The 14,231-nt window shown below is 41.0% G+C and overlaps 1 protein-coding gene across 1 annotated transcript in view; it reads left to right on the top strand.

Moving 5' to 3' along the window:
- The first annotated feature begins 4,265 nt into the window (after positions 1 to 4,265).
- The window catches only part of scfd1 (sec1 family domain containing 1), a 29,997-nt gene continuing 20,031 nt past the window's right edge, over positions 4,266 to 14,231 (top strand). Inside the window, exons 1-4 of the mRNA XM_061743766.1 lie at positions 4,266 to 4,352; positions 9,656 to 9,726; positions 10,414 to 10,502; positions 13,276 to 13,366. Coding sequence (XP_061599750.1) covers positions 4,322 to 4,352; positions 9,656 to 9,726; positions 10,414 to 10,502; positions 13,276 to 13,366 — 282 coding nt within the window. The 5' untranslated portion in view covers positions 4,266 to 4,321. The remainder of the gene's footprint in view (positions 4,353 to 9,655; positions 9,727 to 10,413; positions 10,503 to 13,275; positions 13,367 to 14,231) is intronic.

The raw sequence follows: 14,231 nt of genomic DNA, 5'->3' as shown, positions 1-14,231 counted from the left end.
GAGCATTCAGGTGTGGCGTGGACTAGTGATGGGACGAACAACACTGGTGCGTCAGCACTACTGAGCGCACTAGTGAACCCCTGTATTGGTATCTCCAATAAAATCAAAGAAGTTCAATATAAAATGATACATAACATTTACCCTACTAACAGATTTGTCTCAAAATGTGTCAATATTGATAAAGATAGAAAAATACAACTTGATTATTCTAATTGCAGAATTCCACATACAGTACATACAACCAAATTTTCCAAGGTCAACTTTTCTTTCCTGTTTTTCAAATCGATTTCAAGAATTATTTTGAATGTATTAAAAAAATTCAGAACAAAAAATTTATACACACACTGCTAACATAATTGAAGGAACATTTGGAGAAATGTAATGTCTTTCTTAGTTTTATTTAATTTTCAGTTAACTTACCCTCGCCAAAGTCTATTTATAAGGAAACAAACATGTTGCAGATTTGTTGGATGGAGTTTAGCTGTTGCTGTTAGATTGTGGGTGTTTGCTTGCCCTCACCTTGTTCCCCTGACTTCATGGATCGTTCCAAGACCCGTCACAATACTGGAAAAATAACCAGAAAACATATCCACACCTTTATCAACGCGCACTTACATGTGTAATTCTCACCATCTTCATCTGCACCTGTGAAAGAGTTTATTCTAAGACTGGTGTCTGAGAGGAGAAATCGCCTTGGAACAAAGACACTTCAAAAACCTTATAAACAATAAAAATGCATAAATGAGTCAATTTTTAGTCTATCATTTTACATGATTTAACACTTAAGTTAACAAAATTCCAGACAAAATTGCTATATTTTACATACCAACTCATTTTAGCATTTACACAAACAAGGTTTTAAGCAACTCTTCTCAAAAAACCTAACTGCAAACAAATTGAGCAAATGAAATTTTACAATGATGAGATCATATTTTGAGTAAAGGACTAAATTGAATATTTCACAGACTGATGTTGGGTTTGCAGCATGTAAGCTTTTGGGTCAATGACGAATAAGGATTTTCAACAGGTCAATTTTAAAATAATAAAAAAAAGAATATCTATTGCAGTAGTTCAAACATTAATTTGTGTACACATAAATTCATATAAAAATTAAATAAAAATTAAGTGATTTCAGAGTTTTTTGTCAAGATTAATTGGCACTAGCCTTAAAAAAAGGCATGTGGTGCAACCATGATTCATATTAAAATAAATTAATTTCCTTAACATTCTGACATCTTTTTTTACACATTTTCAGTATTATACAGAAATTGTTGTTTTTTTTTATGGCCACATTTTATTTCATAAAATGGACATCATCAGTCAAACTTTGTTTGTATATTATGATGGAAATATAAATACAAATGTGTTGCAATCTTATACAGGACTACAAGACAGTTCGGAAATCATGCAAGATAGGGCAGAAGATTGATTTAAATACATTTAGTGATTTCAAAAAAAGTTTTCAAAACAAGAGTCATGGTCGGACGTGACTCGGACATGACATTTTGACGCTTAAAACAACAACAAAATCTTACTAGTATATTTTGGAAAATTCAAGTGAGTCCATATGTGGGACAGTTAAGTCATATATATGGTATTTTATTATCCATTTAAACCTTTTTTGAATTGAAAAAAATCTGTTTTTCAGAAAATATAGGCGTCACGTCATTGACCCTTTTCCATCTTATTTTCCTGTTGTTTACCTATTAAGGCCCTGTCCCAATACTCCCCCTACCCCTACTTTTGAGCCCTATCCCTAAATTTTGCACATTCCCGTGAGGGTAGTGGTGTCCCAATTCCTCTTTTCACCTAGAGGTAGTGGAGAAAATGAGTGTAGTGGCTATGAATCTGGCCAGAATGCTTTTCGTCGTCATTTGCGGTCTGAATAAAAAAAAAAAAACATGGTGGACATTTCTTATTTTTTAGTGAATAAAATCAATATTTTGAGTTAGTTTCTGCATAAAAATGCATTTTTATTACATTTCTAGCGAGAAATATATATTTTACTTTCATAATATTCACTCAGTGAATGTACATAATCACTCGTTTGCCCGTTGTTGCGAAGTCTTTTTCAAACCTCGCCAGAATAAAGGCTGATATATGGTTCGGCGTTACACCAATGCAGAGCCTACGGCGTAGGTTACGCGGTGACGCGCGCCGTACGCCGTACCCTACGCCGTACCCTACGCCGTACCCTACGCCGTACCCTACGCCGTACCCTACGCCGTACCCTACGCCGTAGGCTCTGCGTCAATTTAACGCGGAACCATAAATCAGCTCCGGAGCCGGCAGGCAGAAATCCCGAAATTTTCGGAGCAAATTTCTTAACAGGCGTAGCTACAACTGTTAGATTTCATCTATTAAACCAACATTTATCTTCATAAATGATTTATTTCAGCCAGCGGTAATTCTCCACAGAGCTGCAGGTTTCTCCCCGGGACGACGGCGCGGGTTGACCCGGCGTCGGCGATCACGTCTGTACTCCGGCTGCTGCTGCGCCCGGGCCGGCGGCTCTTATCATCGCCAAAAACATCAGATCAAATTTCTTAACAGGCGTTATTTGGATAAACTGAGCCCATGTTGGGGATCTTAATGGTTACTTTTACGCCTGAAAAAATATTAAAACTTAGTGGCATATTAACAGCGCTACAGCTGAAATCAAAACAGCTTTTGGCTCTCAGCTTCCTGATTTTAGGGGTGGTGCTGAAAGTAGGAGTAGTGGGAGTATTGGGACAGGCCCCTGGGAAGATTTCAAGTGCCCTAAAATCTGTCCCTTCTTTTTTAGGGGTAGTGGTATTGAGGGAGGGCTAGTGGTAGAAAGTAGGGTTATGGCCCTTTTGCACTAGTCCTTACTCGGCCCGACTCGGCTCGTCACGCCTCTACCCGTTTTGTCCCTGTTTGTTTTTCCACAGCCAGGGGAGAAGTGGGCAGGTTGGGGTGAAGCTGCTGTGACGTACTTGATTGGGTAACCGCTTTGTTCATGTCTGCGCTGATCAGAAATCAGCTGGAGCGGCGAGCGGCTGAGAGTAAAACAGCCCGTCTACATCCCTTTTTTAATTCTCTCGTCAGTGACCAGGTTTATGAACATCTGCACCTCAGAGTTGGATCACCAAACAGACGTTTTGCGCTTTATAATAAAATCGCCGCGAGCCGCGAGTCGCTCTCGCGCTGACTCCCGCTTCCTGATTCAAACGTCTGACGGCCCCGCCCCCGACCAATCAGTGGCACGGAGGGTGGTGACGTCAGAAATAGTCCCGGCTCAGCCCGGATAGAACCTCGCCAGAATGGTTACAGAAAAAGTATCGGCTTGGAGCGGCTCTACCCGTCTCAGCCCCTAGTGAAAAAGCGCAAGACAGGGCCGTGGCGGGTAGAACCGAGGTGAGGCGGGACTAGTGCGAAAGGGCCATTTGTGAAAGAAAGTAGGGGGTGTATTGGGATTGGGCCTTAATAACCACTGCAGGGGTCTGTACAAAGCTTGTTTATTAGTTCACGGGCCGCGAGCTCTCTCTCTGAACATATGGTCGTTGTCGTTGGCAGGGGTGCAGATCCGATGTCAGGATTGGGGGGGACATCAACGTGATTTTAATTAAAAATTTTTTGCCAATACGCAACTCATACCATGCCATAAATTGGTAAAGGCTTGCCAAAAAATACTGCACAGGGAATCATTTATTGTGCTTACCTTTCTTGTTTATTTGTCCTAAACAGCCAACAGTGTGTGTCACTGCTTACTTAACTGTAATTCGTAAATCATAATTTTAAGGGTTTTGGGCATGTAGTGTCTACTCATCTCAAATTCTTCTCACCATCTTCCTTTTATCCTATGGGACTACTTTATACACGATCAATTGATATATGGATGAAATATGGAGCCCTAAACAAGTACGTTGGCAAAGTCATTGTCGAGCCCGTCAAAAATTTTAAAAATATTAATTCAGACTAAAATAATGACTAGACTAAAATTATGGATTAGCAATACTTTCATTCTGTACACCTCAAAACGCACAGTGGATGTATTATTTTTTTAGAAATATATTTTTAATAAATATTCTACATATTCAACCTTTAAGTCTGAAAATACATTTGTTCAATTTTGAATAATTTAGGGTATTTTTATTGGGGGGGACAATTCATGTTTTTCAGAAATTGGGGGGGACATGTCCCCCGGCCCCCGTCCCCCCCGGGATCTGCACCCATGGTCGTTGGTCCCAGGAAACCGGGGGGAGTGAGACCTCTCCTCGTCCACTAGTCTGTGCGGGCTTAAGCGCTGCCACGTCACAGCTGCCACGTCACGCCGCTCCGCGGTCTGACAACAGAAAACATGGCGACGTCTGTCCGGGAGAAGCAGACAGGTAAGACGGAGGTGCCTCTTTGCTCCCGTGCAGGTGCATTTTCTGGGGCAGACAGCTCCATCGGAACCCGGGACTGACAGCGGGAGTGGGCCGGTCCTGTTCGGCCATTAAACAGCCGACAGCCGCCTCACCAGCCGGACTGGGCTCGGCTCAGCTGTTTAGCTGGAGTTTCTGTTTCAGGGGCAGAAACCGGTGCGTTTACTCCCCGTTTACTCTGTAATATTTGTCCAGCCACACGTGGAGAGGTCACGGTACCGTGGTCAGTGTGGGGACGGACGGTGGTGACCCACAACACGGCTCGGTGCTGTTAGCCAGCTGCTAACGCTGAGAGACACGTCTCCATTCATCCTGATCAATATAAACATCACTTACTGATCACCCTGGTGTTAGAGACACCAACACAACACAGTGAGGAAGAGGACATGAAGCCCTTGGTACTAACGTGTTTTTGCATTAATTTACCATCAGAGGTGTCAAAAGTATTCACATTCATTACTCAGGTAGAAGTATAGATACTAGAGTTTAAAAAATACTCCTGTAGAAGTATCAACTCAAGTTTTTTACTCAAGTAAAAGTATAAAAGTATAAAAGTAATGTAAGGGGGAAAAAAGTCATCAAGGACAAAAGCCATTGAAAATGAATGCATCTTAGTATAATGCAAATATATTAAAGAACCATATATGTGTACTATTGAGCATTAACATGTGTTTCAGAGAGCAGAAGATATGATGACTAGTTGCCTATAAGTATTGTAATGGTGCAAAAAGTCAAACTTCAGAGGCATGTTATCATTTATCCTACCCTTTATTGGAATATACATCCAAGTTTAGTTGCAGGAATCTGAGGGAACGGATGTAAGAACAAAACTGAAACAACCACAACCACAACCACATTCACTCTATCCGGATGGCGCAATTTAACTGGATAGTTTTTTTTAAAGGCCGAAATGAAATAGAGTAACAAGGCTGTTTTTAAAATGTAAGGAGTAAAAGTAAAAAGTCGTCTGAAAAATAATTACTCCAGTGAAGTATAGATAACCAAAATTTCTACTTAAGTAAGGTAACAAAGTATTTGTACTTCGTTACTTGACACCTCTGGAGCCACGAACACAACACAGTGTAGGGTTGTCATCTTTCAGAAATAGAAATAAGGGACGCCCCGATTTCAGCAGTGCAGACGCCAAAAAAAGGACATCCCCAAAACTTCTAAACTGCATAGAAATATATATATTTTATGCGAAAAAAACAAAATGCTTTGATTTAAAGTTTAAAGTGCTTTAATAGCATTGAACTCGCATGACTGTACAGACAGCCAACCATACTAGCAACTGAAATAGGCTCCTATGCTATGTTTGTGTAAAAGTATGGTAATATATGGTGTATATAGTGTAAAAGTTTCAATACTTCAACTGAAAAGGTGAAACTAATATTTTACCTAGTCTCATTACATGCAAAGCAATATATGTTAAACCTTTATTTGTTATAATTTTGATGATTGAATTGTTTGATTTCATAAAATGTTCACATTTTTTGCGATTTTTTATTTGGGGTTTTCATAAACTGTGAGCCATAATCACCAAAATTATAACAAATACAGGCTTGAAATATCTCACTTTGCATGTAGTGGGAAATAATACATTTGTTTCACCTTAAGTTGAATTTACTACGAATAAAGTTTTGCAATATATTCAAATTTTCCGACCTTCACCTGTATATTATGACATCAATAAATAAGAGCATAATAAGTGTCTGTATTGGTTCAATACGGAACGCAACTTTTAATTCCCAATTACGTAAAAATTCCGTATTTCAAGGGACGGGTGGCAACCCTAACACAGTGACGAGAGGAAGAGTACGTGAAGCCCTTGGCACTAATGTGTTTTTGCATTAATTTACCATAAAATGTGATTTAATCTGCATCTAAGTCACAATAACAATACAACACAGTCCCTGAACGGAGCACACACGCTCCTGGTTTCAACAGTGCAGCACGGTGGAGGCAGCATCGTGGTGTGAGCCTCCACCACTCGCCCCTCCAGGATCATGTCGGGGTGTGTGTGTGTCCATCTGAAGCCCGGGAGGAATGGGCTGGTGCAGCAGGACATGCTCCCATTTAGGAGGTCTGTGGCGGAGGATTAATGTGTGACATTTAAAGAGCATTCTAGGCTGAAGTCAAGCTTAGGTCTTCACTCCTTCTTCCAGAGCTACACTCCCTCTCGACCGCTCCGCTCAGCCAGTGAAAGACGCCTGCTGCTTCCACCACAACGTGGTGTGAAATCAGTAGCTAGACTCTTCTCCTCCATTGTTCCCCGATGGTGGAACGACCTACCAAACTCTGTCCCATCTGCAGGGTCTGTACCTACTTTTCAGAGCAAGATAAAGACTTCTAGAGCACTTCTGCATCTAGTAAACTGCTCATTAGAATTAGTCAGAAGATCCAGCTCTTTGCAGGACTCAGCACCGAGAAAGCTGCATGCATTTTACAAGTCTTTTTAGACGTAGCTTTCTTGTATAAATGGGTTGGGTTAGGTGGGAAGGGAACAAAAAAATAAATAACAATTTAAATCTAGCACTGGCATGGCAGCACCTGTGTCCAACTGGACTCTTAGCAGTCTGACCCTCCTATGTGATTTTGTGCTTGTGGGGTTCTCTCAGATGTAAGTCGCTTTGAATTAAAGCCTCTGCTAAAAAGATAGTAGTAGTAGTAGGTAAACTTTTGTTGGGAAAGTCAGAGTTATACAATGCGAATTGAACAAACACACTCCTCGATGTCAAATAATAACTTTAATAACGATGATGAAGAGCGCCTACAACAAAAGGGTTTACTACTTCTGGCTTGAGGGATGCCTCGTCACAATGCTCCCTCCATCACTAACGAGCCTCTCGGATGGGGCACTCGTTGCTGGTTATGGGAGGTATTTTTTTCAACCTGTGAAAGTTGTCTCCGTGTTTCTCCCACCACTGAAGTGGATCAGCATCCTCACTTATCTCAGGCGTCAGCAGGCTTCCAGCTCAGTTATAACTCTGTCTCCCTGTGACAGGGAGGAAGAGGCTGGAAGAGGCTTGCCAAGCTTTTCTTATTCTTTCTTCTTCTTCCTGGTGAAGCTGCACAGCTGGTCCAGGCTCTGGTGTGGTTTTGCCAGTGGGCAGCTTCAGCAGTTCTGTGACAGCTCTCTTCTTAATGTGTTTCACCTTCTCAGGATGAATGTAAGTTGTGCAGAACCTGGGATCCATAAGTGAGGCCATGTCCAATAGTTAGTCTTTGACAGGGTCACTGTATATGTTAGTCATGTAACTCAGAATGTTTTTTTTGATAGTTTTTGTGAGCTCAGTGTTATTGTCTGCTGGCTTGAGGAAACTGCTTCTGAACATGCTGAGAGTTACTTTGTTTAAGAGACGGTCGCGTAGCTCTCCCGCAGGCAGCACATCGATGAAATCTTGCAGTGGTTTAACAGCTTTAAGTTACTGACTCCGACACCTCGAGGTCTTGCCAGGTGAGCACAAGGTGGCACGATCAATCCATGGGTCCTTCGCACCATCCTCTGTATAATCAGAAATATAGAAGAAAGAAAAACCTGACACACCACCTTGTGTTTAAAATGTGCTACACAAGTGCATCTAAACAGTTCAACACTTTATAAAGTAAAAAAAAACTACGATTCCCACTAGGGGAGTTTTTACCTCATATTGTTTATGTAATAATTTCTCGAGGATCATGTTCTGGGTCTCTGGAAAGATCCGAGAGACAACTTCTGTTGTAATAAACGCTATATAAATACAATTGAATTGAAACATTATATACTTATGCTAATGTTTGGAGGTGGTGTCAGCCTCCTTAACCCAGATTGAAAGTTGGTTCCATAGTAACGGTTCCTGATAGCAGAAGTCCTCCAAATCTACATTTGGATATTCTAGGAACTACGAGTAAACCTGCACTCTGAGAACGGAGAGCTCTATTAGGAACATAAGGTACTATCAGGTCTTGCAAATATGGCAGAGCTAAGCCGTTTTGGGTTTTATACGCAAGTAATAACATTTTGAATTGGATTCTGAGTTTTACGGGGAGCCAATGTAGTGAGGTTAAAACTGGAGACACGTGGTCTCTCCTGCTGATTCCTGTTGGTATGCGCTGCTGCATTTTGGATCAGCTGGAGGATATTCAGAGAATTACTTGGACATCCTGCTAATAACACATTACAGTAATGTTTCTATCATAGAAGATACAAATGCTTGTATTAGGTTTCCCGCATCACTCTGGGAGAGGATGTTCCTAATCTTTGTGATATTACGGAGATGGAAAAACCCTGTTTTACAAATCTGATTAATATACAGTTTAAACCACAAATCCTGATCAAAAATAATACCAAAGAGATCTCACAGTTGCACTGGAAACCATCGCAACACCATCTAATCCCTTCCTAAGATGCTTTGGACCAAAAATAAAATAATAACCTCTGTTTTATCTGAATTTAAAAGCACATAAAAGACATCCAGTCCTTGATGTCCCTAAGGCATGCCTGAAGTTTAGCTAACGGTTCTGTTTCATCTGGCTTCATAGACAAATAGAGCTGTTTATCATCAGCATAGCAATGAAAATGTATGAGAGTATGATTAAAACAGTGCATTGTTTTGTTGAGAATTAAATGCTAACTTAAATAATCAAATGTTTAATTTAAATTTATCAATGTTCATTCCACCTCTGGAGACCCTGGAATAACCAGGACGTCCCCGTTTTCCCCGTTTTCAGCCTGAACTCCAGCTCAGTCCAACAACTCACCTGTCGCTGCTTCTTGTTGTGAGGCAGGATTGTGTAACTCCCTGTGCTGGATTTTGGAGCAATGAGTAAGAATTGTGATTTTGTTTGTAAAAATGTCCAGGTACCAGATGGTGGATGGATGTGAATGCTCTCAGATACCGACTAATTTTGAGCAGAATTGTGGAGTATTTCTGGTTCTGGTTTCGGTATCAGATCGACTCTATACGTCACTGCTGTGACTTGTTCTGTACATCGGGTGCTGGTTGGCTGTAGATGGGACCAGAACCATTTCATGACAGAGAATCTTAAGAAGTTAATTGATAATAGAATCAATAGAAAGAAAATTAAAAGAATTAATTTCTTTCCAGTGATACAGAAAAAGACCATGTGATTTTCATGTTTAAGAGCCAGTAGCACATTTCTTTGCTGAATTAAAAGGATTATAATTTTCTCAGCACAGCTGCTCATGTGTTTGTTGCGTCTTGAGAGAAATGGACAGTTTATAAATGGATAATCTGAACATAAAGGTTATATTTGTGTTTCTGCAGTCGGGTTAAAGCGCATGCTGAACTTCAACACTCCTCCTCTGAAGAACACGACGGCTGAGCCAGTATGGAAGGTAGAACACCACACCAACGCTCTCCTCACTCTTCTGTTTCCTCATCTCTGTTACGAGCAGTTTTTAGTAAAATCTAAAGGCTTCACGTCAAATCACAGTTAAATGTGATGAAGTGACAGGACAGCATCGTCATCTGCTGGGCTGCTCTGTAAAAATGAAGTCTTATTAAAAGTGGGGTTCTACAAGTCTATTGGTGGTCCTGTATTCTGACATTATTGACTCTGTTTTGTCCTGAAAGTGACAGAACTTAACAAATGAAGAGCTGTAGAGTTCAGGAAATGGAAAACTTCCTCTTTTTCACTCCAGTAAAACTAAAAGCAATGTCCGGGTTACTTCAAATTACTGCCATTATTGGTCCTCTTGGTACTCTTCCCTGTCCCACGAAATCCCCTTCAGAACCTAGGACAGTTGTGATGGAGGCAAAAGGTGGAGGTAAGAATACATGTATTTTTTTTGGAGTGGGGTGCTGCTTGGTTTTGTTTCATTTTTAAAACATATGCTGTACCTCAAAATAGATTGAAACACACTTCTGTAAATCACAGGTTGGACTCAGGAAGAAATCCCGCCTCCTCGGTTCTGGTTCAGTTTTATCTCTGGTTCAGAAGCATGAGGACGTTCAGAGCTCCTTTTTGTTCAGATGTTTTCATTTCAAACCTCAGCTGACATTTAACATGTGCCTTTCTGCAGGTGTTGATATACGACCGGTTCGGCCAGGACATAATCTCCCCGCTGCTGTCTGTCAAAGAGCTGCGAGACATGGGCGTCACCCTGCATCTGTAAGACACACTCTGTTTTCACTGTTTTAATGGAAACTTCAACTCAGTAGAGTCTCAGTAGAGTTTCTGTCCCGAACAGGAAAAACGATCCACCTTTTATCCTCAAAAGCTGCAATCGAGGCAACTGCACTTCATTGTCATGGTTCTTGAAGACTATTCCCCTTCCATCCAGATGTTTTAGAAGACTGGTGTGTCAGGTGTTTACCTGGCTGTGGTCACATGAATCCAGGTGTGGATGGTTGTAAAACCACCTGAGTAGGAGGTTCAGGTTGCTCTCTTGCTCTCCTGTGTTGGGCTGTGTGTTTGTAGAGTTTGGTAGTTTGGTTTCTCTAATGTAAAAGGTCCACATTCTCCTTGAATCTCCTACTCAGGTGGTATTACAAACATACACACCTGGAGTCCAAAGCCAGGTAAACAGCTGACACACTAGTCTATTCAAACTGATAGTTTAAGAGAAAGCATTTATAGGTTTATAATTGATCCAGTTAATGCTCAGACATCATCTCTGGTTTGAGAGAAAGATGACAGAACACCAGCACAAGGAGCTGTACACCCCAGCTCGGGCTCTGAGGTCTGTGGATCAGAATCTGCTCATGGTACCACATACTCGTTTCCGGACCAGAGGAGACAGATCCTTCCAGGCCGTTGCTCCCAGGCTTTGGAACGATCTTCCACTCTCTCTGTGTTCGATGGAGTCTGTTGACTCCTTCAAAAGGCAACTTGTGTAGGCTTTTGCCTAATTGTCTTGGGGCTGTTATGACTGTCAATGTGTTGTCTTGGCCTTTTAAACTTAAATGTGTATGAATCTTTTAACTGTGTTTTGTTTTTATTGTAACTGTGTAGCGCTCTGTGACCATGGTCTGTGAAGGGCGCTGTACAAATAAAATTTACTTACTTACTGTACTGGTTCCAGATGTTTGTCCAGCAGAAGAAGCTGTAGGGGTTCTAAGTGTTCATTCAGCTTCAAAGAGTTGTCATGGTTACAGATGGGTTTTTTTCCCAGTAGAAGGAGATGCAGTGGTTACAGATGTTTGTCCAGTAGAAGAAGCTGTAGTGGTTCCAGATGTTTATCCAGTAGAAGGAAATGTAGTGATTCCAGATGTGTGTACAGTAGAAGGAGATGTGGTGGTTCCAGATGTTTGTCCAGTAGAAGGAGGTCTAGTGGTTCCAGATGTTTGTACAGTAGAAGGAGGTCTAGTGGTTCCAGATGTTTGTACAGTAGAAGGAGGTCTAGTGGTTCCAGATGTTTGTACAGTAGAAGGAGGTCTAGTGGTTCCAGATGTTTGTACAGTAGAAGGAGGTCTAGTGGTTCCAGATGTTTGTACAGTAGAAGGAGGTCTAGTGGTTCCAGATGTTTGTACAGTAGAAGGAGGTCTAGTGGTTCCAGATGTTTGTATAGTAGAAGGAGGTCTAGTGGTTCCAGATGTTTGTACAGTAGAAGGAGGTCTAGTGGTTCCAGATGTTTGTACAGTAGAAGGAGGTCTAGTGGTTCCAGATGTTTGTATAGTAGAAGGAGGTCTAGTGGTTCCAGATGTTTGTACAGTAGAAGGAGGTCTAGTGGTTCCAGATGTTTGTATAGTAGAAGGAGGTCTAGTGGTTCCAGATGTTTGTACAGTAGAAGGAGGTGTAGTGGTTCCAGATGTTTGTATAGTAGAAGGAGGTCTAGTGGTTCCAGATGTTTGTACAGTAGAAGGAGATGTGGTGGTTCCAGATGTTTGTACAGTAGAAGGAGGTCTAGTGGTTCCAGATGTTTGTACAGTAGAAGGAGGTGTAGTGGTTCCAGATGTTTGTATAGTAGAAGGAGGTCTAGTGGTTCCAGATGTTTGTACAGTAGAAGGAGATGTGGTGGTTCCAGATGTTTGTACAGTAGAAGGAGGTCTAGTGGTTCCAGATGTTTGTACAGTAGAAGGAGGTCTAGTGGTTCCAGATGTTTGTACAGTAGAAGGAGGTGTAGTGGTTCCAGATGTTTGTATAGTAGAAGGACATGTAGTGATTCCAGATGTTTGTACAGTAGAAGGAGGTCTAGTGGTTCCAGATGTTTGTACAGTAGAAGGAGGTCTAGTGGTTCCAGATGTTTGTACAGTAGAAGGAGGTGTAGTGGTTCCAGATGTTTGTATAGTAGAAGGACATGTAGTGATTCCAGATGTTTGTACAGTAGAAGGAGGTCTAGTGGTTCCAGATGTTTGTACAGTAGAAGGAGGTGTAGTGGTTCCAGATGTTTGTATAGTAGGACATGTAGTGATTCCAGATGTTTGTACAGTAGAAGGAGGTCTAGTGGTTCCAGATGTTTGTACAGTAGAAGGAGGTGTAGTGGTTCCAGATGTTTGTACAGTAGAAGGAGATGTGGTGGTTCCAGATGTTTGTACAGTAGAAAGAGATGTAGTGATTCCAGATGTTTATCCTTGAAGAAATATCCTGTTGGTTAGGTGGCCCAGGTTCATTAAGGTTAAGAACTGAGCCCTGGTTCTCCGAAACATGGGTCATTTATTTTCTTTGCTAATTATTGAAAATGCCTTGCATATTTAAATTAGATGCTATGTTGTGTGGAACATTTCATCAAAGTCCTTCCAGAAGCCCATTTTTGTTCTGATTAGAAGTCAATAAAATATAACAAACGTTCTCAAGAAACTAGGCAGTGTTTCTTCCAAGGAGGAGCATACGAGTAAAAAAGAGAATATTAGAAAAAGAGTTGGATATTTAGCTGTATTTACCGGATGCATATTCAATCCTGAATTACATTTTTATATTTAGATAACACTGTTTGTGTGTCCAGGCTCCTTCACTCAGACAGAGATCCAATTCCAGATGTTCCAGCCATCTACTTTCTCATGCCCACAGAGGAAAACATCGACAGGATTTGTCAGGTGATTCTACACACTGAAACAGGATATTCATCAAGTGTGTGTGAACACTGCTTTGAGACAGAAGTTTCTTAAGTTTTAGAAGAGAAGAGATGATGTCAAAAGCAGTGAAATGTGAAAGTGAAAATGGAAAGATGCTGAATAACAACTGCTAAAAGCAGCCCTGGACTAAAGGTTCTGTCTACATTAATCAACATCCCTGACCCTGGGTGTTGGAAAATGATAAAACCAAGTGCAGTTCCCTTCTATTTTTTGTAGATTAATCAGCATATTGAAAATAATTTGATGGGTTTTTTAACCAGGTATTTATTTTTGTATTTTTGCATTTTATACTTTATTTTTGTAGAAAAATCATACACAAAAAAAACATACAGAATAACATACAACCAGCAGTCGGTCACCTATACATTGATACATACCCTATTCTCATGGGGATACATGTCAGTCCATACAGAAGTGGGTCAGTGGACATCTCTTGTGGTCACATACACAATCCATTTATCCCAGTATTGCAGATATTTTTCCATCCATAGATTTACTGAGAAGGTCATTCTTTCCATATTTTGAATGTTAGACACATTATCTATCCAGTCTGTCTCTGTTGGAGGAGAGGCCTGTAACCATCTTCGCGTTACAGCTTTCTTGCTGGCTGCTAGCAATATTTTAAGTAGGTACTTATCACGCACCAATAAATGGGATGCGATGTTGCCCAAAAAAATAACGGAGAAAGAGCAATCAATTACATCACCAAAAATATTTTGTATTGCCTGCATGATCTCTTGCCAATATGGCAGAATAGCTCCAAAATATATGAAAATGATCCACCAGCTGTTCTCCACAGTTCCTCCAGCATAGACCCCTGCCCGTC

The sequence above is a fragment of the Cololabis saira genome, chromosome 16, assembly GCF_033807715.1.
Source record: "Cololabis saira isolate AMF1-May2022 chromosome 16, fColSai1.1, whole genome shotgun sequence".
Taxonomy (NCBI): domain Eukaryota; kingdom Metazoa; phylum Chordata; class Actinopteri; order Beloniformes; family Belonidae; genus Cololabis; species Cololabis saira.
Note: the sequence above shows the minus strand (reverse complement) of the source record. Positions and strands in the feature narration are given on the sequence as shown.